Source organism: Geotrypetes seraphini, chromosome 10 (genome assembly GCF_902459505.1).
Source record: "Geotrypetes seraphini chromosome 10, aGeoSer1.1, whole genome shotgun sequence".
Taxonomy (NCBI): Eukaryota; Metazoa; Chordata; class Amphibia; order Gymnophiona; family Dermophiidae; genus Geotrypetes; species Geotrypetes seraphini.
In genome coordinates, this window is record NC_047093.1 from 80,680,803 (window position 1) to 80,708,572 (window position 27,770).

The 27,770-nt window shown below is 42.1% G+C and overlaps 1 protein-coding gene across 1 annotated transcript in view; it reads left to right on the plus strand.

Moving 5' to 3' along the window:
• Positions 1-27,107, plus strand: part of MORN5 (MORN repeat containing 5) — a 56,466-nt gene extending 29,359 nt beyond the window's left edge. The window contains exons 3-5 of the mRNA XM_033962440.1: positions 2,467-2,578; positions 4,515-4,646; positions 26,816-27,107. Coding sequence (XP_033818331.1) covers positions 2,467-2,578; positions 4,515-4,646; positions 26,816-26,910 — 339 coding nt within the window. The 3' untranslated portion in view covers positions 26,911-27,107. The remainder of the gene's footprint in view (positions 1-2,466; positions 2,579-4,514; positions 4,647-26,815) is intronic.
• Positions 27,108-27,770: the final 663 nt, after the last annotated feature.

Here is a 27,770-nt window from a genome sequence, read left to right on the forward strand (position 1 = left end):
AAAATATTTACAACATTTTACATCAACTTCATTCAGGACACAGCACACTAAAATTCATAAAAATCAGCCAAGTTCTGTGGAAGGTACGGCAAAACACATTTTGTTGTGGTTTTTTTTTTTTTTCGATTTACAGTGTATTTGTTGTCTTGATGAATATCAAGATTGAGCAAAAAGGCTTATGTGTGTTCCTTACAGTCAAATGTTATCTCAAAAAGCAAAATATGCTGGGTAGAGAGAATTTTCTGTGGCTACTGGTCAATTTAAAGGTAAGCCAAGAGGATGTACTCAAGCAGATAGACAGACTAAAAAGCGACAAATCGCCAGGTCCGGACGGCATTCACCCAAGGGTACTCAAGGAACTAAAAAAACGAAATAGCGGAGCCACTCCGACAAATATGCAACCTATCCCTAAAAACCGGAGAGATCCCGGAGGACTGGAAAATAGCAAATGTCACGCCCATCTTCAAGAAGGGCTCAAGGGGCGACCCAGGAAACTACAGGCCGGTGAGCCTGACCTCAGTCCCGGGAAAGATGATGGAGGCACTGATTAAGGACAGCATCTGTGAATATATCGAAAACAATGTGCAGCTAAAACCGAGTCAGCATGGCTTCTGCAAGGGTAGGTCTTGCCTCACAAACTTATTGTACTTCTTTGAGGGGGTGAACAGCCAGGTGGATAAAGGGGAATCTATAGATATCATTTACCTCGACTTCCAAAAAGCCTTCGACAAGGTACCACACGAGAGACTGCTCAAAAAAATATGGAACCACGGGGTGCAAGGGGAGGTCCACCGATGGATCAAAAACTGGCTGGCAAACAGGAAACAGAGGGTTGGCGTAAAGGGCCACTACTCGGACTGGAAAGGGGTCACGAGCGGAGTTCCACAGGGGTCGGTGCTGGGACCGCTCCTGTTCAATATCTACATAAACGACCTAGAAGCGGGAACCAAGTGTGAGGTCATAAAATTTGCAGATGACACCAAACTATACAGCAGGGCTCAAACGAGGGAAGACTGCGAAGATCTCCAAAAGGATCTAACGCAGCTGGAAAAGTGGGCTGAAAAATGGCAAATGAGCTTCAACATAGGGAAATGCAAGGTCATGCACGTGGGGAAAAAGAACCCGATGTTCACTTACAAAATGGGGGGAACACCACTAAGGGTCAGTAACCTGGAGAGAGACCTGGGAGTGATGGTAGACGCAACACTGAAGGCATCGGCGCTGTGCGCCACGGCCTCAAGGAAAGCTAACAGAATGTTGGGTATCATTAAGAAGGGTATCACGACCAGGACGAGGGAAGTCATCATGCCGCTGTATCGTGCAATGGTGCGGCCGCATCTGGAGTACTGTGTCCAGTACTGGTCGCCGCACCTCAAGAAGGACATGGCGGTACTAGAGGGAGTACAGAGAAGAGCGACTAAACTGATAAAGGGAATGGAAAATCTCCCATATACCGACAGATTAAAGCAGCTAGGACTTTTCTCCCTGGAAAAGCGGAGACTTAGAGGAGACATGATAGAAACCTTCAAGATCCTGAAAGGCATAGAAAAAGTAGACAGGGACAGATTTTTCAAATTAAGGGGCACCACAAGTACAAGGGGGCACTCGGAGAAACTGAAAGGGGACAGGTTTAGAACAAACGCTAGGAAGTTCTTCTTCACTCAGAGGGTGGTGGATACATGGAACGCGCTTCCAGAGGCTGTGGTAGACAGGAACACATTAAATGGTTTCAAAGAAGGTTTGGATAGATTCCTAGAAGAAAAAGGGATTGAAGGGTATAGATAGATATAGACCACTGCTCAGGCAATGGGCTTGATGGGCCACCGCGGGAGCGGACCGCTGAGCAGGATGGACCTCTGGTCTGCCTCAGCGGAGGCAACTTCTTATGTTCTTATGTTCTTACTGTTTATCAGTCTTATGGCCTGTTACTTGTGAATGCAGGTGAAAAAGTAGAAAAAAATACTGTGAAAATATCCAGACTTCCAGCTGCCACACTGTGTAGTGACACAGAATACCTGTCCTGGTCTACTGGAAAGATCCCATGAGTGGCTACAGCTGAAGGGGGCAAGGCTAAAATGAAGAACAGGACTGAATAGTAATAAATCAAGTTGACAGCTATACAATGTACAGACCTGATTCTAGATTGTATGCAAAATTAGAATTTTTATATTTCCATCAGTTAGGGTGGCCAGCTGATAGAGATGAAGAAATAATTCCTCATTTTGCATTAAAAAAAAAAAAGATTTGTTTCATTTTATCCAGAAAAAAAATCCATTCTAATATACCTGTAATGGAATTATAAGATTCTTAGCACATGTCACACATTGTACATCGCAATTGGTCAATAAAGCTTTTGGATTGATCAGAATATTCATTCTCAGTTACAGTAATAATATTTGTAATGAGAAAGGTAAAGTTTCCATAATCTGCATCATTTGCTTTAAATGTGTTTATCCTGATTTGTAGGGGCAGTATATTTTTGCGGATGGCCTTAAATACAAAGAGAAGAACTGGGAATACTGTGATGGTTATGACAGAAGATTTTATACAGAGATCTGTCATGGTTTAAAACCTGCAGGTATTCCATATAAATATTAACACACGAAGCAGAGAAAAATATGCATACAGCATTTTCAGATTTAAAGGACAGTGATGTAAAGCAATGTTTGTGGTTATGCACTGTTGTTGGGTACATAGTAGCATCCAGCTATTCTTCAGTGTTCCCTCTAATATTTTTATAGGGGAGGGTGCAAGGCAGAGGGCAGGAAAACACCAAGAGGAAGAGGCCCCCACTTCTGGTCAAGCTAGGGGCAATTCTATAACTAGACACCACAGTGGAAGCACCTTATGCACTGAGCACTAATTCTACTGTTTAATGGAATCAGTGCCAAGATTCCATTATAGAAAACTAGCATAAATTGCTATCAGCATGCCCACATTTAGTGCACTTACTAAGTGTGTAATATCATCAGGAGGGAAGTCCACTCCCTCCTGGCTTGGCAACCATCTAGACTCTCCCACACCCCTCTCCCATGAAGATCAGCAGGAGGGATGTCCACTCACTCCTACCTTGGCTACCTGGACACACCCACCCCCGTATTCCCCTTATGCCCCCTGACCTACCCTCATACCTTATTCAGAACGGCAGGAGGAATGCCCACTCTGTCCTGCTAGCAGGCTCGCCTCTTCAAAATGGTGGGCCTTCCCCTTCCCAGTGCATCCTGGGATGCATTATAAGGGTCCTAATGCTCTGATTGACCCAGGTGCTTAGTGTTAGGAGGGGCTTTTGGCACCTGGGTCAATCAGGGCTTTAGGCTCCTTAAGGCTCTGATTTGCCCAGGTGTCTAAGGCCCCTTCTATGGAGGTGGCTTAAGTGCATGGGCCAATCAGAGCCTTAGGCCTCTCCCAGGGCATTCAGTTTGCACTGGAAAGGGGAAGGTCTGCTATTTTGAAGAGGCGGGCCTGCTGGCAGTAGGGAATGGGCTTTCCTCCTGCTGATCTTCTGCTAAGGTATGGGTCGGGGACGTGGGTAGGCACAGGGCGAGGGGGTTGGGGAGCATGGGGGATATGAGTGACCAAGGCAGGAGCAAGTGGGCATCACTCCTGCTGATAGGTAGAAAAAAAAATTCTATTTATTTATTTTGCTTTAGGATAAAGTAGTATATTAATTTTGTTTATAAAAATTTATAAACAAAGCCCTGTCAGCTGAACATCTCTTTCTCTAGTTCAGCAGCCAGAACTTTGATTTATAAGGAAGGAATAAGCTACATATTGCAGTACTGAGGCTTGTATGGATGCTGCAGAGACGGGGCGGTGAAAGGTACAGTGGGGACGGGGCAGTGAAGGGGATGGCAGGGACAGGGTGGTGAAGGGGACAGGACAGTGAAGAGGATGGTGATCTGGGGACGGGGCAGTGAAGGGAACATAATTTTTCCCCGTGTCATTCTCTACTTGGCACCATATTCATTTTGAAGCAGACAGATGGGAGTGATGTTCCATGGGACTGTTAGCCCTGCACTTCATTTTGCATCAGGTAGGCATTGGCTGGGTGGGAAGGAGAGGGATGTTGAACACTTTTCCTTTGAAACTATCTGCACAGTTTCATGCCCGCTATTTAACATGCACAGTTTTTTCTTAAAAGGTTATATGAATACATTTGAAAATCCAAGTGTGCACATGAGTAATGTCTTTGACTTCTTTATAACCAGGATTTTTCAGGTTTTGAGGGACAATTCTATAAAGACACATAGGTACCTCTGTGTCTTTATAAATAGGAGCCTATTTGGCCTTTCAGACTTAGACAACCTATTATAAAATTACTCTCCATACATTTATTTACAACCATGCTGTAGAAACAGAAACATGTAAATTTAAAGAACATGATTGGCTTGGACTGCTGTTGACCTGCTCTTATTACCTCCATTTACTTATTTTTGCTGGTGCACCATAGCAGTACAAAGAAAGTTACAAGTTATTGCCTTTGTACTAAAGACATTGTAACCTTCATTTTTAAGGTCGTTCACAGCTCACAGACTTGGATCCTCCTAGAAAAATACCAGAAGGTTGTTATGACTGTGGCGATGGATTTTATAATCCAAATACCAGGATTGTTAGTGACTATGAGGACAGATTCCTGAGAAATGCAGGTACAGTCTTCCACTTCTCCTTTCTGTGTATATCCACTAAAATCATCTTTCTTGCCATTAAAGTTCACATTTCAGTGCTCATGAGTTGGTCTCTGCAAAATTTCCAACCTGAGCTGACCAAAAATCATTGTATGATGTGTATCTTTCTATAATCACAGGTTTCAGATCTAGTGCATTATTGCTTTACAGCAGATATGTGAGATTTTCTGAATTTTTTAGCATAATATTTTGTGCTTCCAGTCCAATTAGAACTTGCATCTCCTGCAGCTATAATTTAGTGAGCCTTCATTTGCAATTACCTAGGTCTTTCCCCCAATTTAACCTTCTTCCATCTAGTCTAGTTATTACAGTTGCATTACACAGCCAGAGGCTACAGATGTCAGCTCCTTGTAGAACTTGGTACCTGTAAACCTTGAATATGGCCTGTAGGTGCTACTGTTGAGTGATAAGAGAGTATGATAATAGATGACCACTGTGCTGTATTTCTTGCACATTTACCCAAAGTATCCATTGCTTACCATATGCAGAGACAGGATACCAGACTAGATGACCTTTGGTCTGACCTAGTTTGGTAATTCTTATGATCATGTTTGTTAAGTAGGGAAATAAATGGGAAATATCTTTTGTTTTAAACTGTGATTCTGCAGTGAATGTTTTATACACCCTTAGCCCAAACTAGCCTACATGATAGCTATGGGCGTGGGTCCAAAACACTGGAATGCGGTGTGTCTAGTGATAAGTCAGATAAGTGGAATGCTTTCCAAAAACACAGGAACCTGTAAAGATTAACAATATAAAGGGGAACACCCAAGCAAGCAATCTGTTACTTGTACATGTGTGTGTTGAACTTCCCTTTGGGCTGTAGCATAAATGTGTATACCAGTTAAATGATTAAATGAGTGCAGACCAATTGTAATGGCCAAATGAATTCAATATAAACTAGTGATTATAAGTAGAATAGATGTCCTTTTCTTCTGCTTATGCAGAGATTTCTTGAGTGGTATACGTAAATTATGTTTGTTGGTTTGGGTGTTAAGGAGAAATAAGCGGTCCATTACCTTCCTTTAAGAACACTGAGACAATCGAAAGACCTCATCATTACACAACATCAGAGGAACATGACTACCCCTGTGAGAGACAATTCAGGGCACAAGGCCATAACAGTGGAGGAAAAGTGAAAAAACAGCTGCATTCTGAAGAAACTGAGGAAGGGGGCTGGAATGACAGGGAACAAATCCAGCAGTACTACTTCATAGGCTGGGCAGGAAGAAGCAGGAAAACACCCAGGTTGTTGGCCAACTCTTGAAAGCATCAAAAGCAGATGGCAGGAAGTATTCAGGAAATTCTCTGAAACAGCTCTTAGTGCCAGACAGGTTTAGCAAAGTGACAGTTTATTTCTCTGCTCTGGGAGTGCTATTTAAGCATGCAAACCTTTTCACCCTATACTTCATATTCCTTTTTTTTTTTTTGGACTTGGCAATTTCCACCTGCTCCTTTGGGCTTCAACGTCAATTGGGGCTTACCTTTGTTGGGCTATAACTCCAAAAACCTTCATGTATGACTTCCTGGGTTTTATATGCCCTCCCAACTCAGCCCATCCTTAGCAGCGGTAGTCCCTAGCTCATTGCATCGCAAACTGAGTTCTGCGGTGAGATTCCGGGTATGCTGTGAGAGGAACGTCCTGTAAGTGAGTCAGCCAGTGCCTCGCCTCCTGGCCGCACCTCCCCACTAGCATAGTAACAAGCTCAGGGCCTCATATGGAGGGCCTTTACGCATTCGCTGATTTCAATGTGATGACATCACACATGTGCGTGACATTATTAGAAACATAGAAACAGACGGCAGATAAGGGCCACGGCTCATCTAGTCTGCCCACCCAATAACCCTCCCCTACCTTTCTCTGTGAAGAGATCCACGGCCACGAGTTTAGTGTGCCACAGCTTGGAAAATTTGCAAGACACTGCCCTAGCTCAAAACCTAGTTAATATGACTCCTAAGTCCAGTCACTAGTCATTGCTGTTATATGATAATTAGGACTCCTAGTCCTCTTCCTCCCAAGGTTTTAAATGCTGCCTCTGCAGCACCTCTAGCCCTGGACAGCTTAAGGGAACACTGAATCTGACCTGAAGATTGAATCCAGATCCTCCGTAAGGTAACATACATCACTATCACTGAACTACAAGGTAAACACGAAGGGTCCTATATTCAGACTGCAAGAGGCAGCCTCCCTAAGTTCCGTGGTTGGCGATGAGTCTGAATATTCAATGCCAGGCCATTTCTGGTGACTAGCATTTGAATAAAAAGGTTTTTTTTTTATTGGCTTTAACCTAACTGGTTAGGTTGATATTCAGAACTGATTAGTTAAGTTATAATTGGCAAAGATAGGACTGCTATTTAGGCGATCCGATTAGTTTGTTAAACTTAGCCAGTCAGTGCTGACTATTGCTGGTTATTTTGTGATATAACCGGTTAATTTTTAACTGCTAATTATGAATATTCAATGAAGATAACCGGTTATTACATTACATTACATTAGGGATTTCTATTCCGCCATTACCTTGCGGTTCAAGGCGGCTTATAAAAGATTAATAAAATGGGGGTTACAATGGGAGAACTATTGATTAACTATTGATTAACTGATTATCTTGCACTGAATATTCAGTTAGCCAGTTAAATGCTATTTAACCAGTCAGTGGCTGTTTGTGGGCTGGCTAAATAGCTTTGAATACTGGGGAGAATGAGACTTAACCCCTCTCTTTTTACTAAGCCACGATGGAGATTTCTAGCGCAGCCTGGAGCACTAAATGCTCCGATGCTGCTCTGATACTTGAGCGTCAGAGCAGCATTGGAGCATTTAATGTTCCAGGCCATGATAGAAACCTCTACTGCGGCTTAGTAAAAAAGGGCCTCAATTAGTATTATATTTATCCAGATTTCTATTCTGCACAATCCTATGTTCTTGGCAGATTACAAAATCAACATTCACAATTCTAAAAACAAAATAGAACAAAAATCACACATTTATAATATCAAAACAATAATCCTCCCATTCACCATTGATCAATACCTCATCCTATATTCTTAAACATCTCCTGTTTCTCCAAAAGCCTTCCAAAAAAGCCACATCTTCAACTGCTTTCTGAAAATTAATAAAATCATTGTCTTATAGAATTCTAGAGGTAAGATGTTCCATAATTTAGTTCCTTCAATTTGAAAAGTCAAAGCTGCGGTAGCGTTTTTAGCGCGCACTGCCCCCCCGCGCTTCATGGAAAAACTAACGCCAGCTCAATGGAGGCGTTAGCGTCTAGCGTGCATGGCACTGCAGCGCATGCTATGTGTGTGCTAAAACTGCTAGTGCAGCTTAGTAAAAGGAGCCCTTAGTCTGAATACCTAGTAGACTCACTGATTGGAAACTTGTGATTTTCAATAGATTCTTATTCTCTGATCTCAGTGAACATGAATGTTTATATATTTTTAGAATAGAAATATGCTCCCTCCTTGATTTTCCAGTTAACAAGCTTGCCACTGCATTTTGAACCACTTGCAAAGCTCATAACATGTAATCTGGAAACTGAAACAACAGAACATTGTATAGTCAAAATGGGAAAAAATGCTTGCCTGCAGAATTATTTGAAAATTCTCAAAAGACAACAAATCTCATAACTTGTGCATGATTCTCAATTTAGAAAACACTGTTCTAATAACATGACTCCTCATGGATAATTTAGTATCTAATCAAATCCCTAAAAAGTAAATTTCACTTAAAATGGGACGTGAACAATCATCTACCTGGAAATCCAAAGGACAACTTGACCATCCCATTCTCGATAAAAACAAGAACAAGAACTGGGTTTTGTTCACATTTAGTTTTGTAATCTATTGGCCATCATCCAGTCCTGAATCAGTTTAATCACCTGTGATAAATGTACCAATGATAATTCAATAGAACTTTCTACCTGAAAAAAATTGTAAATCATCAGCATAAAATTTGTAATGTAAATTCAAACAAGCCAAAAGTTTACAAATGGGTGTCATGTACAGATTAAAACAAGACTGGAGACAAGGCTGAACCCTTTGAAACCACCCAAGTATGAGTGCTAAATATGAATAGAGCAGTAATAGCACTTATCAAGCTTTCCACCTTATTCAAAGGGTAACATTACAAACCTAGCATAATATAATTATCAATACTTTTATACTCCCTTTATCTGTAGCTAGAGGCAATTTATCTTTAAATATCTTTATTAATATCATTGCATTGCTCATGAAGAATTACAGAAATATAACAATCTTATTCAGTCTAGCTTCAAACTTTCATCTATCTGAGGATCATCAGGCCTTTCATGCAATGATAAATTTAATCAGAGGAAAATCTGTTCACCCACTCTCCCCCCCCCCCCAGGTGACTGGAGACACTCAAGAAAAGACTGCAATGCACTGGTCAAAGCAGCCAATATGATTAAAAGTCTAGGATGCCCAAAAAAGCAGAGCACACCCTGATGGGAAGAGTCTGTAAATATGGTGTCCACAGTTTAATACATTTTTACTTTGCAATTCTGCCTTGAGAGTCCACTGAAAGTTTTCCATATTCAATAACTCATATATTTGATTTTTTCAGAAGGTAAGACTGGGGGGAAGAGTCCCTAATCCAACATAGCAACAAGCATCATTTTCCAGTCAGAACTGCCTTCCTTAAGAAGAGGCTAGGCACATGGGTGCCTTCCACTATGTCAGACATATTATCCAGAAGACAGTTCTGAAGTGTTGCCTGCCAACGGCAACCATAAATCAGCCCAAGATTTCTCCAAATCTGATTCCAATAAATTTGAATATATTGGCATTCCCAAATGCAGTATCCTGCTGGCCACATTTTGGAAAGGCTCCATTTGTTGGGTGCCTATCTTTTTGGCTCTTGCTGGATGGATGTACATCCGCATGAGAAATTTGTAATGTAAATTGTGCTGCTGGATACTCTGCAAGCCAAGGGCCTTCTCGCAAACTCCTGAGAAGGCTATCCAAAGTGTAAGCTTCAAAATCTCTATTCCACCATGCTACTATCACAGTTAAAGTTGTTTTTTAATTGGTTTCTTAGTACCTTTGTAGTAGCAACCCACCAAACCCGTGGAGGGGCATAATAAAAAAAAAAGCCCCTTTTGGCTTAAGGTCCTAAACGTTGAAAGTAGAAGCAGGGAAAATGTCCATTCTCAAAAAAAACGTCCAAAATTAGGGTTTTTTTTGAGAATGGCCTACCTCTACATTCAATCATATATATATATAAGAGCCACTGTTGTATATTCAATCAAATTGTATCACACTTTGTCTTACTGGTGTCTCGCCAAAGGCAGATGGTAAATGTACTTAGTATTCTCAATTATAGTTGTTATTCTCAATTGTATGGACCTTCAGATCGCAGCTGGGTACAACGCTACCGGTTGCTTTATTCTTCGTCGGTCCAGCCTTTATTAATTATTCATTTAGACTCATTTTCTAATCTTTATCTTTTCCAAAAGAACGTCACTTAGCTTTCTAGTGATCTGTTGGTGAGTGGTGATTGACCGGTGATTGATAAATTAATCCCCGGACTGGATCAGCTTAGGCTGCCCTATAGTGAGCTGGGGAATGAATTTCTGAGGTCTCACCACAAAATGAGTTTTATATTTTGAATGAAAGCTCAGCCTTACCACTCTTTTCAGTACTGATTAATGAATTATTTATGATCTTTGGCAATAGTTATTTCACCCCACATTTTTTTTGTTGTTTATCATTTTTGATTTTTCAGTGGGTTTCTTTTTTTTTTGTCTTTTTTGATTTTGTGCTTGAAAAGGAACAGCCTTATTAATTAACGGTGCAGTATCAGCTCTCCTGGTAACTGGTGCAGTTGCAAAATAGCAATGTCCCACCCACTCTGACCTAATTTAGCATGTTTTTGATCACTTAGTTGGGTTTCCTGTAAAAAGACCATATCTGCTCCCCCGTGGCATGAAGCTGTATAAAGCTATTTTTTCTTTTTAAGGGAGAGTTGATGCCACAAATATTCCAAGTTATTACATTAAGTGTTGTCATTAGGCAAAGGGTTTAAAATCAAGCAAAGAAGATGGCGTCTGGAGCAGGAAGCTGAGAGAAGCACTCCCGTTCTGAAGGGAAAATTTCTTCATTTTCACGTCTTAATAAAGATATTTCTATGCCTAAAAGAAGAGGGAAACCGAGGGGTATCCCTCCACCTACCCCGGGCTTCTCGACGCCGAGGCAGACTGTGATGACAGCTTACACAGTCCCTACTTCCATATTGGGTGTTTCCGCTGCTGTGGAACGGGAAATCCACAGCTTGGACGGAGAGATGTCGCTCTCTCTGAGCCCGCGAGGACCGCACACCCCTCCCATTCCCGGAGAATCTGCGTTGCAGCGGAGCTGGCGGGAGGGCTCCCCCGGAGTGTGGGGTGAGGCTTGCTCTCTCTCCGTAGTTGACCCGGAAGTCGAACACGCAGCAGATACGCTGATCCCGACGTTGGAAAGGCAGCGTTCTGGGGGAGAGGAGCCGTCGGTGACCAGCGGTGGGGAGGTTGTAGGAGCCCAGATTTCCAACGCTGGAGCAGGAGCCGTGCTTGGGTCGGCTGATGTCCCCCTCCTTGGACCGTTGGTGAAACCACAGGCTGTTACCCTGGACTCCATCTGGTCTGCAATTGAGAATCTTCACCTGGTATGTTCTAACTTTGTTACTATGACTCAGAATTCTACCTCCAGGATAAGCTCCTTAGAGACTATTACCCAGCAACACCAAGTTGAATTAAAAAATTTGGATAAAGTAACAATAGAGACTAAGAATTTGATTACCAAACAAACAACAGAAAAGATAATGATTTTGAGGAAGATTGAAAACCTGGAAAATCAGCAGAAAAACTTAAATTTGAGGATTCTTAATTTTCCGGTTGCCAAGTTTATGTCTCCTCAAGAACTCTTTAAGAACTTTATGTTGAATGTTTTAAAGGTACCTGAAGTAAGTCTTCCCCCGATACAAAGAATTTACTATATAAAACAAATGCAGAAAGAAAAAGCTACAGCGGATGAAAATGTTCAATTAGATGTTTCTGCTATTCTGCAGTCTTCTGATATTGAAATTCAGGGAAGAGCAACTTTATTGGTCTCATTGGTATTTCTTCAGGATAAAGAGATGTTGCTGAAATTATATTTCAATTTAAAGCAGATTTCCTATTTGGGGGAAAGGATATATATATTTCCTGATGTTTCGAGGTGGACGCAGTCCAGAAGGAAAGAATTTCTGTTATATAGATCAAAGGTGATTGCTTTGGGGGCAAGTTTTCAGTTGCGATTTCCTTGTAAATGTTTTATTTCTTATCAGGGAAGTAAATATATTTTCTTTGAACCTGCCCAATTAGGTTTTTTCCTTGAAGGTAAAGGTATCTCTACACAGACCGGATGATACAGGTTAATAATATTGCGGTTAATTTTATTTTGGATAGGTAAGATCTGACTGCTCCATTTCTTAAAGTTTTTTGTTTCCTTTGTATATTCCCCTTTCCCGAGGGGTGTTACTTTCATCTTGTCTCTTCTCCTCAAGTTGTGGACTGTATTATATGATTTATATGGATGTTTAAATTTCAATTCTTGGTATGTAAAATGACTAAGAGAATTATATATTTCTGTATTTCTTAAACATCTTGTATAGGATGCATTAAAATGATAAATAAATAAATAAAATCAAGCAAAACAGCCTGCAAAATATTATACTGTTTAGTTGTTACACCTAAAGAGACCAAAATTCCAAACAGAGTATGAACCATGTGATCAGTATCTGAACAGAAGTAATCAATGTCTTCAGTACCTTAGAACACTGTTCTTCAACCTCCGGTCCGCAGGAAATTTCTTCCGGTCCACGCAGGGCTGGCAAGATCGACAAGATATTTTCAGCTGGTCCTCGCTGGGCAGGAGAGATCATGGGGAGCCTCCGACAGTGTCTTTCTCCCCTCTCTGCAGCTCTCCTTACTTACCAGCGCAGCGATTCAGGAAGGCAGCCTTGGGGCTTTTGCTGAGTCGTGGCCGTCTCTGATGATGCAACTTCCTTTTTCCTCAGAGGCGGCGCAACCCAACAAAGGACCTAAGGCTGCCTTCCTGAATCGCTGCGCTGGGAAGTAAGGAGAGCTGCTGGGAGGGGAGAAAGCCACCATTGGAGTCTGGGAAGCTGCTGGGCAAGGGAAAAAAAGGGACAGCTGCTACTGGACCTGGAGAGGGAGAAGGAGAGATGCTGCTGGGAGGGGAGGAGGGAAAAGAGTCTGGGAAGCTGCTGGGCAAGGGAAAAAAAGAACAGCTGCTACTGGAGAGGGAGAAGGAGAGATGCTGCTGGGAGGGGAGGAGGGAAAGGAGTCTGGGAAGCTTCTGGACAAGGGAAAAAAAAAGGGACAGCTGCTACTGAACCTGGAGGGAAGGAGGGGAGATGCTGCTTGGAGGGGAGGATGGAAAGGAGTCTGGGAAGCTGCTGGGCAAGGGGGAAAAGGGACAGCTGCTACTGGAGAGGGAGAAGGAGAGATGCTGCTGGGAGGGGAGGAGGGAAAAGAGTCTGGGAAGCTGCTGGGCAAGGGAAAAAAAGAACAGCTGCTACTGGAGAGGGAGAAGGAGAGATGCTGCTGGGAGGGGAGGAGGGAAAGGAGTCTGGGAAGCTTCTGGACAAGGGAAAAAAAAGGGACAGCTGCTACTGAACCTGGAGGGAAGGAGGGGAGATGCTGCTGGGAGGGGAGGAGGGAAAGGAGTCTGGGAAGCTGCTGGGCAAGGGAAAAAAGGGACAGCTGCTACTGGACCTGGAGGGAAGGAAAAGGAGAGATACTGCTGGGAGGGGAGGAAGGGAAGAGAGTTACTGCTGACAGAAGGAGGAGGGAAGGGAGAAGGAAAAAAGGAAGGAAACAGCTGGCAGGGAGATTAGAGGAGGGGAAGGGGAGAGACAGGCATGAGAAAGTAGAGAGATTGATGATGGGAAGGGGTCAGCAGAAAAATAAGCAGAGAGGGACAATGATGGTAGATCTGGTGTAGGAGAGATGAAAATGAAGAGAGCAGTGAAGCTGGAATGAATCATGTAAAAAGGAGAGAGGGGGCGCAGGCTGGATGGAAAGGGGAGGGGGCATAGAAAGAAGACAGATACCATATGGAAGGGGGAGAGGACAGACAGTGGATGGAAGGGGAAGATGCTGGATTGAAGAGACAGAGAGGGCAGACACTGGAAGGAAGAGAGTGAAAAGAAGATGAAATCAGAAACCAGAGACAACAAAAGGTAGAAAAAATAATTTTATTTCTATTTTGTGATTAGAATATATCAGATTTGAAATATATATCCTGCTAGAGCTGGTGTTAGACATAACTGGGGACTGCAAAGCCCAGGCAGTGCTTCTTTAGCTTCCAGCTGGCTTAGGGCGCTCTCTGACCAAGGGACAATTGCCCTAGTTGCACTCCCCTAACACTATTCCTGTCATGTGTGACTGCGGTATTCTATTAGCATGATATTTCTGTGTAGCATTCTGTAATAATTTGGCTTGTTCAGTTTTCTTGATAGTAGAGGGGATATATGTGAAGGGAAGGGGAGACAGGGGTTTTGTTGATCCTTGCTCTGTATTATTTGTATTTATAAAATGACAATTGTACAGAATATTGTTTCTTTTTATACTTTAATAAAATATATTCAATATAAAATCATAACTGAGGCTTGCACAGATGGGATCAGATGATTTGCAGGGACGAGCTTGCGGAGATGGGGCGGAAACAGAGTTTTTAAATTTTAGTCCTAGTAGTTTGCCCGTCCACAAAATAATTCTTTTATTTCTGTCGGTCCACGGGTGTAAAAAGGTTGAAAATCACTGCCTTAGAACATTTATATCCCTCTACTTCTACTCACCCTCCCCTCACCCAACATTCAAACAACTTCAAAACAAATCTTTGTGAGCCCCTGACAAGAACATAGACATACAGAGGTCTCAGCTTCCCCCAAATAGCACAACATTTTAAATATGATAAATGTAAAAAAAAACAGTAGCACTTAACAACCATATGCTAAAAGAATAAAGCAGAGTGGCCCCACACAGAGTGGCTGTACCAATCCTGTTTAATATATCTAGCTCCTAATCTTTTTTTCTGTCATGCTCTTCAACCGTAGTTTTATCCTCCCCACCTTTTTTTTTTTTTTTGCACTGATTCAGGTTTAAATTTCCTTCCTCGAGCTTTTCATTAGTTTTTGTAAACAAGAGATTTCACAGATATCTTTATATATGTAGGGCTCAATATTCAGCCTTCGGTGGCATTTTGCTGACTACTGCTAGCTTTATATCTGGATATTCAGTGCCAGGCCATGTCTGGGCACCAGCAGTGAATCAGAAGGTAGCCATTTGTGGTTTAGGTGCTAAGTGGTCATTTTCAGTGGCATTTTCCAGTTAATTGCTACAGAGTATGCTGATTAGCCCAGACTAGAGAATGACACGGTGGTTGTTACCCACGGCTAGCTGCGGGGTGGGGGAAGTGCTCACTGCGGGTACGGGGACAAGGCCATCCGGTTGCATCAGAGGAGAAGCTCCACCCACAGACGCACTCAACTGCAGGCAGGCTCCGGCGGCTTGAGCAAGTTACTCTGGAAATTAACGTGCTGTGATGGTAAGGGGGAGGATAAAGTAGTTGTGTTGATAAAAATTTATAAACAAAGCCCTGCCAGCTTAACATCTCTTTCTCTAGTTCAGCAGCCAAAACTTTGATTTATAAGGAAGGAATTACTGACGATTACTCCCAAGTCCCGTTCTTCTGAAGTCCTAGCTAGTGTTTCTCCATTCAAGGTGTAAGTCCTGCATGGATTTCCGCTGCCGAGATGTATGACCTTACATTTCTTAGCGTTGAAGCCCAGCTGCCGTGTCGAGGACCAGTTTTCCAATGTGATCAGATCCTGCGTCATACTATCCTTGAGATTGCTTTCACTTACTATATTACATAGTTTGGCGTCGTCGGTAAAACTGTTCGCCGACGCCGCCAAACTATGTAATATAGTAAGTGAAAGCAATCTCAAGGATAGTAATACCCAGGATCTGATCACGTTGGAAAACTGGTCCTCGACATGGCAGCTGGGCTTCAACGCTAAGAAATGTAAGGTCATGCATCTCGGCAGCGGAAATCCATGCAGAACTTACACCTTGAATGGAGAAACACTAGCTAGGACTTCAGAAGAACGGGACTTGGGAGTAATCGTCAGTGCAGACATGAAGGCTGCCAAACAAGTAGAGCAGGCTTCATCTAAGGAAAGGCAAATGTTGGGATGTATCAATAGAAGCTTCATCAGCCGCAAACCTGAAGTCTTAATGCCGCTTTACAGAACCATGGTGAGACTTCACCTGGAATACTGTGTGCAATTTTGGAGACCACATTACCATAAAGATGTGCTTCGAGCTGAATCGGTCCAGCGAATGGCCACTAGAATGGTCTCCGGACTCAAGAGTCTCTCATACGAAGAAAGACTAGGCAAATTACAGCTCTACACTCTTGAGGAGCGCAGAGAAAGGGGAGATATGATTGAGACATTTAAGTACATCACAGGTTGTGTCGAGGCGGAAAGCGATATATTCTTTCCCAAGGGACCCTCGGTCACAAGGGGGCACCCGCTCAAACTTTGAGGAGGGAAATTTAATGGTGACACCAGGAAGTATTTCTTCACAGAAAGGGTAGTAGATCACTGGAACAAACTTCCGGTGCAGGTGGTCAAGGCCACCAGCGTGCTCGACTTTAAGAATAAATGGGACATCCACGTGGGATCCCTACGGGGGTCGAGTTAAGGAACTGGATCATTAGCACTCAGACTTGATGGGGTGGGTCGGAAGAGTGGGCAGACTTGATGGGCTGTAGCCCTTTTCTGCCGTCATCTTTATATGTTTCTATGAATTAGCTAAATATTGCAGTATTTAGGCTTGTGTGGATGCTGCGGGGATAGTAGTCACAGGGACGGGGACAGGGTGGGGACAATGGTCACGGTGATGGGGCGGGTTCAGTGGTCATGGGGAAGGAGCTGTGACAGGGATGGTGGTCGCGGGGACGGAGCGGTGACAGGGTCAAATTTTTTTCCTGTGTCATTCTCTAGCCCAGACAAGTGATTTAAACAGCCAGAAGCCATTTCTTGCTGTTTAAATTACTTTTAATACGGACCCTGTAGTTGAATACTTCTTTGTAGTGGCTCCTGGGTAAGTGGTTACTGGTTTAAAAAAATAACAGTCTGCTTTTTAAAGTGTAGTAAGTTTTTGCACTTACAGTGCATTAGGTATAAAAGTAACATGTAATAGGTACAAAGTCTGTGTGGTAATATAGCATAACATAACATAAAACTCATTTGTATACCGCAAATACCATTAAGTTCTATGCGATTCACAAAGACTAGTAATACAAATGAATAAACATCCAATATCTAACTTCCAAAAGATTCCCTAAAAAGATACGTTTTTAAGGCACGTCAAAATTGTTGATTCGAATTTGGGAATATGAATATATGAGCTAAATCCCTAGTATCTGTTGGGGGCATGACCAACATCTATGCTGAAGTTATCATACTGGACAGACACTACATGGTAAATACATTGGCAAATAGTATGTTAAGTATGCTATCAGCCTGTATTTATTACAGCTGCAGGTTATTTTTTTAATCCTCTATCCCCTTAAGCATCATCCTCAACCTCCATTACCACGCCAAACTACCCGAGCAGTAACAATATCACCAACTCCTATAAACCCCCCTCCCTGGCACTTGTTGGGCATGTCCCTGGTGAGTTAGTGATACAGCAGGAATCATCTCTAGATTCACCTGCGCTCACATAAGCCTGGGCTCAAAATGATAGTTCTAGTGATAGTTTTGTAGTACTACTGCTGGGGTTCAAGCTGCCAGACATGAGCAATGCTGAGCCTCTGAAGAGAGAGTATTTCATCAGATCATAGGGCCGGCATATAAAAGTCTGCTGCCTTCATCACAATCTGATGCATTGATGGAACTATCACCTTGGTCTTTGAGATGACTGCGATATTCTAACAGGCATGTATGTCATTATCCTAAATAATAAAAGCTTACCGGCGCATGCGCTGTTAAAACAGCGCAATCCCTGCCGCTCTGGTGTGTGATTCGTGGCCGTTTTCCATTTTAGAACCTGGCGGCAGGGAACATTCTGGCCACTCCCCTCCTCCGGCCCTCACTCACCAACCTGAAGCGCAGGCAAGCTCTCTCCCTGCCCGCGTCCTCGGCAGGGAACACACCTCCCGCCCTCGCTCACCGCTGCTGCTGCCGCCACCGCTGATGATCCTCCCCTTCAGAGCAGCCTGCGATCATGGCCGGCTTTAAAGAACCTCGCAGGCCGCTCTCCAACCTCAGTAGCACGTTCCCTCTGACGCACGGGATCACGTCAGAGGGAACGTGCTACCGAGTTGGAGAGCGGCCTGCGAGGTTCGCTAAAGCCGGCCACCATAATCGCAGGCTACTTTGAAGAGGAGCAGGTCAGAAGACGCCGGGATGGAGGGAGGGTAAGAAGGGGATCAATACAGGGGGCCAGGGGGAGAGGGAAAGGGAAAGGGGGCTGATTTGGGGGGAGGGGTTTGCTGGGGACAAACAGCTTTGCTCTGGGGGGAAGACAGAAGGGGCCATTGAGAGACGGAGAGGGAAAGGGGGCTGCTTTTGGGGGAGGGTTGTGCTTGGGGCAAACAGCTTTACTGTGGGGGGGAAGACAGAAGGGGCCATGAAGAGAGGGAGAGGGAAAGGGGGCTTCTTTGGGGGGAGGTTGTGCTGGGGGCAGACAGTTTTGCTCGGGGGGGGAGGGGAAGACAGAAGGACACAGACAGCGGCCAAGGAGAGAGAGATAAAGAAACACAGACAGACACATCTATTCTAGCACCCGTTAATGTAACGGGCTTAAAGACTAGTACAGTATAATTCTTCAAATAATGTGGGGTCATGTGACACATTTATTTAAGAACTAGATGTACCACTTTAAAACCATATGCTGCTCAGTTGGAAAGAATTGTAGACTTGTATGATCTGTTCCCCATTACACACCCCTGACACAAAGGAAGAATGTCAAGAAAACTTGACAATGACACCCAGCAAATCAAAACAAAATAATGCATTTTTCAAAAACATGAGTACAAATGTGGAAATCCTCAAGGCTAAAGTCCTATAGAGTTGATATTAGCAAGCAACTTACATATGTTTCATGAAAAGGGTCAGTATATCAATTTATTTATTCATATGTTTGCCACCAGTAACCACACATTTCTAGGAATTTTTAGAATATTCTACTATTGGCATTCAAGAGAGAGAGAAAAATTATTAGTAGGAAAATCTATCCAAAGTTACTGATATAAAATCCTTCTGAGAAAGATTTAGAAGGCAGCTTTACAAGCCAGTCAGTCACAATGTTCCATGCTGACAGCATAATATGAGACATGAAAAAGTCAAGAATCTGCAGCCAGACCTTTTATACTGGGAATTTGATTGTTCAAATGCTCTTTTTATTTAAAAAAAAAAACAAAATCAACTTTGCATAGAAAATTATCTCAGATCAGACAGACACCCATTGGTATTGTAACTTACACAGACTCAATCAGCAAACTGTTGCCATACCGTAGTGAAACACCCAGCCAAGCCGGACTGCTACTTAAACCTAGCAAGACAAACAGGGTGTTCAGAACAAGCACTTCTGGCTTTGTCACAGCCCTGCTGACAGCAACAAGGCAAAAGAGGCTCTCTTCAGTGCTTGCTCTTGAGAAAGGCTTTTAGTGAACTGAAACGGGGCCCACATCAGGATGACTGCTGCAAAATTGGGCATGAGCATAAGGATCTATGATTGCCAAGGAATTTGATAAGTTAACTGATGAGAGATATATACCAGCAAATGTTGAAATGATGGTCTTTTTCATTAAACTGCTTGCTTGTAGGAAATGAAGATTGAGTTAGGAAACTAGCCTTTAGGCATATTTTTCGTGTGTATACCATATTTGTTGCTGAAGATTTATTTTGCTGTTGTGCAAGACTGAAAGACTGTTTTCGTGATTATCAAATACTTTGATTGCTTTAAGAAAATCATAGCCTAACTATAAGAAATTTTGAACCAAATGAAAAGAATCTTATTTTAAACTAAACAAAATTAAGTAAAAGCCTTTGTAGTTTAATTCAAGAAAGCTGCATTTTCCAGAGCATTTTTCTTACAAGCCACCTTCCAGAATGTTTTACAGTGTTACATGACATAAGATATCAGAAGACAAAAAGAAAATTTTATAAAGAACTAGTATCAATGTGGCTTTCTTCATTCTTTTGTCATCTTTGTTGGAGTGCATTCTTTTGCAACCAGTAAGATAGGCAATGGAAATATCCAGCTACTGGGATCTTATGGCTTTCTAAGACCTAATGCTGGTGTGAGATGCAATTAGCACTGGAGTATTGTGCATGATGATGAATGCAGAATATTCAGAGGGCTCTAGCGCAGGAAACAATGTGTGCACCAAAGATGGCCACAAATTGTATTTAAATATACTCGGATGTTAATGAGGTCATTTGGAATTCATTCTCAATGCTGAGAGAATAACGCAGAAAAGATGCTGGAGTTGGAGTAGAGAATGGCACAGGGACAAATATTTCCCCTTCCCTGTGGGAACTCACTTTCCTGTCCCATCCCCGTGAGTTCTTTTCCTGTCCCTGCCCCATTCCTGCAAGCTCCATCCTCATCTGCACAAACTTTTTTAAAATCCTAAGTGTTTGAGGCTTGTGCGGTTAAGGCAGAGCTTACAGAAATGGGGCAGCGACAATGACAGCAACAAAACTCACAGGGTCGGGATGGGAAAATTGAGTTCCTGCAGGGACGGGGACAAATTTGTCCCCATGTCATTCTCTAAGTTGAAGGCCTTGAAGAGAGGATTTCTTCAAAATTTTTCACTTTAAACTGCTGATTTTGTCTTCTATTAGAAGTGGAAGTAAGCTCATGCAGTCTATAAATGTAGATAGTGAATAACAAATGTGCACAAGATTGAGCAAAACAGAAAATACAAACACACATCGGTGCCTGTTTTTCTATGTTTAAATGTGAGCCTTTCAAATGAAAACAACATTTGAAAAGCTTATATTTAAAGACACAAAAGAACAGCACCAAGGTGTGCTTGCACTTTCGGTCTTGCATGGGCATATGCACAAGAACTGCACTTATTGTGAAACTCTTGTGTGCATGCACCAGGCATATTCCTCCACCTTGCTTTCGGCTTCATAGCGTGCATAGAATTTGGATACTGTTTCCTTTGAGCACTAGAGAGCTAGATTTCTGCATTGTTCTTACATTGTGGGGTCTGCGCTGTTGATTTTAGCATCAGCTGTTTGAGCACCATGGCCTGAATACTTTCCATGCCTAGTCCTGTAAAATCATAACAGGCCTTTCAGTCTGTAGAGTCACAGTGAATATTCTTTACATATTACCTGAAAAAAATAGGCTCTGACTAGTGCAGAGCTAAATGCAATTGTGTAAAAGTTAGGAGCACTGTATAGAATTATGCTTAGTGCCACCTAAGCAGCCTTAGGTATCACTAGACATCCTAACGTTTAGGCACACTGTATGCCAGGGTTTTCATGACCTAAAAGCCTGTGCCTAAGTTGTTGCACACAATGGTGTCTAACTCAAAAATAGGCGCCTAAACCAAAAACATCCCCACAATTTGCCCCTAACCATGCTCACTTTTATCTATGCACTTTGGACTAGGTGCTACTTTTTATAGAATCACTAGTTTTTTAGCCCGTTACATTAACGGGTGCTAGAATAGATGTGTAGACTTAGGCATTTCTTTCTTTCTTTCTGTATGTCTGTTTTTCTTTCTGTCTCTCTCCCCCCTGTCCAGCAGCACCCCTTCCCTGCTCCCTCTGTGATGCACTGGGAATGGCATAAGACTACGATTGGCCAGATCCCTTAGGCCACTTCCATGGGATTGGGCATCCCTCATGCTGTTGATCTTTGGGGGTGGAGGCAAGAGGAATTGGGCACTCCTGACATAGACATTCGAGCAGGAAGGAGCAGCAGCCCACCTGGAAGGAGATAACTGGGATCCACCGCTGACCCATAAGGCTTCCCTTTGATGTCAGCTCTGACATTGTAGGGAAGCCTTCCGGGTCAGCTTCGGTGGAGGGGAGTGGGCAGGAAGAAGGGCATGGGATCCCCAGCGGCGGCTTTGGCGGAGGCCGGTGGGCAAGAAAGAGGACATGAGATCCCCGATGGCCATTAAGCAGGGAGAGGGGCAAGAGACCTGTGAGGTACATACCCCCAATAAACGACTTGCGTACCCCTAAGGGTACGCATACCATGTGTTGAGAGCCTCTGCCATAAACCCTGGCATTAATTATGATACGCTTTCTAAGATGGCATTTTTGGAAGCAATGGTGTAAAGTAATGATGTGTGGCCCTGAAAACTACTAATTCCCCTGAAGCAGCTGATATGAAACAGTGGTCTTTGTTGGGAATATGAGAACTTTTTTAAAGATAAGTGCTTTTGCGATTTTGCCCTTCAAAATGCACATTCTATAGATTACCAATGTTATTTGCAGTAGAATGATTGCCATATTTCACCGATCACACTGATAAAGAAAAGAGGCTTTTTTAAAGATCAGTTATTGTATTCCATAGCTTATTATGGCTCTGTAAGTTCTGAGGTCTCCTTTGCATTCATTTTTAATTTGAAATTGTATTATACACTGTAATATTAAACAGTATATTTCATAAGAAGACATAAAACATAACAATGTAAACATAGCTATAGACTTTACTAGACTGTAATAACATATCATACTCTAGTTTTGTCAGCTGGGACTCCAACTAATCATATTTTCAAATAAATCATATGTGCAGATATATGCTAGGTTCTGCAGAGATTAGGTAAAAGTGACAAGATTTTAGCTGAGTTTTTGAATATAATCTTCAGTGAAAATAGAGTTACTTCAGAGCACAGTACTGAGGACAACTGTCATGGTAGGATTAGGATTAATCAATGCAAAATAATCTGGTACATTGCAGAAATGTTTTATTATATCTACAGTATCTTCCCATGAAAACAGAAAGATTTAACATCCAAAGATATATATCTATACATAAACAAAGATTTGGTATAAAGAATATGTTCCTTTTTGTTGTGCGTGACAGCTGATTAAAGAGTCAGAATTGAAAAATTCAGCTTTATCCTCAAGAAAGAAAATCACTTTTGAAGGTGAAGATCTGCTTAGACAATCATATTAACATATTCAGACAAATGCAATCTGCAAAATAGCAATTAGAACTCCATATCTGCAACTGTTAATCAATGTTCAAGCTTTAATTGCATTTTAAATATTGATGAAATGTGATTCTCCAGTGTAACCCTGGTGTTGCAGGGGTTATGGAGGCAGGCAGAGACAGAAAAGAGGAAAGCTATAGCTAACAAGCAGCTGCTACAAAGAGAGATGGGCATCTGTGATTTAAATTGTTAGCTACGCAGCCAGGTAGAGTGTAAAAGGCTAGTCAAGAGGCTGTTAAGTCCATTGCTGCCAAATGACTAATAATCAGGGAGGGGCTTTAAGATGTATTCAGTACAATAAACCCAGTTTGTCTTGTTTGAGGGGTTACTACTGAAGAGGTTACAGCTGCACTGATTCAAATAGCCTGCAAACTACAGCAATTAGCAACCAGTCTTTCTTTTAGTGGCAAAAAGTCTGCCTAACCATAGCTTAACTCTTTATGCTCTGCTATACACATGTAGACCGCCCAGAGTGTATTTCTAGGTTCCTCTGCTCCATCATTTCTGCCTTTAATAGTTCATTACAATGCTAATAGCTTATAGTGACATTTCTCCAATTTATGATAGCTTGGCTGGGAGGTGTTTTTATTTTGTCAGTTGTGCACAATATGAGATGCAATAAAATAATACACAGTTGTTGTGGTTTTTTTTTTTTATACACTAGTGGTTTTAGAAGCTCTGTTGTCCATATGCTTTTCAGCTAATATCAGGACTGGTAGTTGTAAGTTGCACAGTTCTACCCAAATTTACAGAAGTAATACTATGTAGCATACTATGCCATATATTGTACTGTAATTTGAATATGTTTAATGATGTAGCTGTCTGTTATTTATGTTTGACTTATTCTTGCTGTACACCACCTTGAGTGAATTCCTTCAGAAGGACAATAAATAAATCCTAATACTGTACTCCCCCGATATTTGCGGGGCTTCCATTCCATTTTAGGCAGGGGAGACAGGAGAGGGCAACCGGAGCGCCGGCGAGTGAAGGAAATCACTCGCTGTATGCTCCAACCGCCTCTTCCTGTACTAAAATTGGGCCTCACGCAGCTCCTGATTGGTGAGGCCCGACTTTAGTACAGGAAGAGGCGGTCGGAGCATACCGCGAGTGATTTCCTTCACTCGCTGGCGCTCCGGCTGCCCTCTCCTGCCTCTCCTTCGCAGTAAGAAAATACCGCGAATGACCGGGACAGCGGACCGTGAATTCGCGGGGGAGCACTGTTCATAAATAATACATTCTTACAGCTAAGATAAAGTAGGGCTTTTTTTGTGGGTGTGAGAGAACCTTATTGAGGGAATGGACTGTATTGCTCCAGGGAGGTCAGGCTAAAGCAAAGGACAATTGCACAGTCATTCGAGAGGAGGAATTATTACACAAAAATAGTGTGCCTGCCAGGTTAGTCTACTTGCTTTTATATTGGAACTTTATTTTTACTTACTCATCACCTGCATTGTGTTGGTTGACCCTTTTTTCTATATGCATATCAGTTAAAAATAGAAAGACATAAAATGGAACTGTGGCTGGAAGCAAAGTACAAACTGAATATTATTAATAACATGTGTTAATACTATCCTCGCATGTTATGTACTGCAGGTCTCATTTTATGCAGTGAGCCCTAAGGCAGGTAGCAAATGATAATGACATTAGAACCCACTAGTCATTAGTAAATGATACCCTAACTGTAATAATTTGTATTGAAAGAAAGCCAAAGAAACCTGAAATCATGATATGATGTTCAAAGAGGATACAGTCAGAATTAATATTAGAAAATAAGATTGAAAGAATATTGAAACACAATATTTGACATTGCTTGTCCAGCTCTGTGGCACTTAGTGCTACCTGATTTAAAACTGGCCCCCAGTATTGGGGCATTTTGCAAACAATTTGCCATTTAGTCAAACAAGCATTTTCCAGCATTCTATGTGAATGAAATTGTGTCTATGGTGTTTCCAAATCAATTTTAATCTATGGTATTATTAAGAAGATGTAACTGTCTTTGTGTTGTGTTATTTATTTATGAGTTAAGTATTTATTGCTTATTTATATTTTTGTTGTTATCGTCCTGATTGTAGATAGGCAAATTATAAATATTTAAAATAAATAACAATGCTTTTTCACAGACAGGGTGGTGGATGAAAAAACAGTACGAGTATTCAAACGATTCTGGCCATCCCAGGAGCTCAGTGGGGGTGTATTGTGTACAGCCACATTGAGAGTCCCTGTTTATATTCCTAGACTAATGGCCTCTTTTACAAAGCCGCGCAGCAACAGCCCTGAAGCCCTTTACATCTCTATGGGCTTCAAGGCCGTTAGCGCAGCGCAGCCGCTAGCACGGCTTTGTAAAAGAGGCCGTAAGTCTTCTGCACCCAGATTAGCAGGTGCTGGGATGTTGCGGAGGCTGCTTTCCTAGTCCAATAGAGAGTCATAGATACAGAAACCATGATCCAGGCCAGATGGAACACTGATACTCGTTCATGGCTCTCAGCCTCAGAACAGCTGTTTCAAGGACTAGACTAGGGACAGTGGGATGGAAGGTCTATGAAAACAGAGAGGAAAATCCCTGTGTGGTTGTAAATGAAGGTGTATTACACAAGGATGCAACACTGGTTCTGATCTACCTGGAAGAAAAAGAAGAATGCAGAATTACTGGGTAAAAAATATGAAGGATAAGCATAAAGGATCTCCAGTTCTGAAGTCATATATATATAGATCAGCTGGGGTCTTATAGCACTGCAAGGCAAGCATCCTAGACAGACTGAATGGGCCATATACTTGACACCATCCAAATTTTAGTTTCAGCTTCAGTGCTGAAAATGACCCAAAATTCTGAAACCAAAACTTTCCTGACCAAAAACATAACCACTTGCCCTCCCTGGGCTACCTTAGAAGCCCTGGTGATCTAGTGACCTAATCAAGGCAGAAGCAATCCCCAGTTGTTTCTGCCCAGGCCAGCTCCACATTCAAAATAGCTTTGTCAGTTTCATGAGACTGCTGCTGGAGATTGGAGCAGACATTTTGAGATTGGAGCTGGCCTGGGCAGGGTCAACAGAATCGCTCCTGGCCATGCCAGTTCCAATCTCAAAATGACTGCCACAAACTCCAGTGGCAGTCTCATGAGACTGCCACAGACATTTTGAATGTGGAGCCAGCCTGGGAAGAAGCAACTGGAGATCACTTCTGCCCTGACTAGGTCACTACACAACCAGGGCTACTAAGGTAGGTCCATGGAGGGCCTATACATGGTGAGGAGGTGGAGCTTTTGGTCAAGGAGATTGTGCCTTTATGTTGGGAGGAGCAGGTATCCGGAGGGCATGCGGCCCACTTTGGGTCAGGAAGTTTCATGCCACCCCAGTTTTGTTTTCAGCATGAGTTTCGATCAAAATTGTGCAGCAAACTTCAGATTCAGATTTTGTTTCAGCTACAACTGAAAAACTTAGTTGTAGTCGGGGGGTGGGGGGTTTCTGGCAGTCGGGCCTCACCAATCAGGAGCTGCTTTGACATGCAGCTCCTGATTGGTGAGACCCGATTTTAGTGCAGGAAGATGCGGTCGGAGCATACCACGAGTGATTCCCTTCACTCGCTGGCGCTCCGGCTGCTCTCTCCTGCCTCTCCGGCAGCCCTCTCCCTTATGGTCATTCGCGGTTGAAAAATACCGGGGGAGCACTGTATTTTGGCACAGGTCCCATTTTCTGCAGTGAGACCTTGTTATTAACAGTAAAATAACACATACTAATGTTGATAACATCTTCCCTAAATCTTAAATAAAACAAATTATATGTATCAGTTTTAATTATATGAACAAGAAGAGTGAAGCATATTTAGATATGTTATCTTGTGTGTTCTTATTATTGTCTGGTCTATTTCAGATGATGAGGAACATGAATGGATAATTCGAACCTGTCGAAAAGGCTGGGATGAAATAACGGGATACAGACCAAAACATTCATCTAAACTCTCCTGATTTTACTTTTTGTTTCTCTATTTAATAGCATGCGGGGTAATAAATATCAAATAAAGTAAAATAGATACCAATCCATTAAAAATGTAGAAATAAAACCCAGCAAATAAATAATAATAATAAATATTGAAATAAACTGACTGTTACATATTAAATGGTTAGATTTTTTTTATTGGTGATGGGGCAGTATAATATATTGATATGTGAAAAGTACAGTGGTGAAAACAAAAACTGTGGATACAGATGTTCTGGAGATAATTTATTAAACACTGACATAAAACCTTGAAAATTCAATTTAAAAAGTACAATGCTAAAAAATATGGTGATAAAAATCCACCTGGACCCTATACGGTCCGTGTTTCGGCGAACACGCCTTTCTCAGGGGTCCAATGGTTTGCAAACTCACATATAAAGAATTGGACTTAAAACAGTCTATTGTCTTTAAACATGTGAGCAAGGAACACCGCAGACAAGCTGAAGAATCAAAAAAATGCTTAGCATTTTTTTTTTTTTTTTTTTTGCTACTTCAGCTTGTCTGCGGTGTTCTTTGCTCACACGTTTAAAGACAATAGACTGTTTTCAGTCCAATTCTTTATATATGAGTTTGCAAACCATTGTACCCCTGAGGAAGGCGTGTTCGCCGAAACACGGACCGTGTAGGGTCCGGGTGGATTTTTATCACCATATTTTTTAGCATTGTACTTTTTAAATTTAATTTTCATGGTTTTATATGTCAGTGTTTAATAAATTATCTCCAGAACATCTGTATCCACAGTTTTTGTTTTTGTTTTCATCAGTGGATTGTTTTCACTGTGGATCATTGGGTCTCCCCATTTTTCTTTAAAAGTACAGTGGTACCTTGG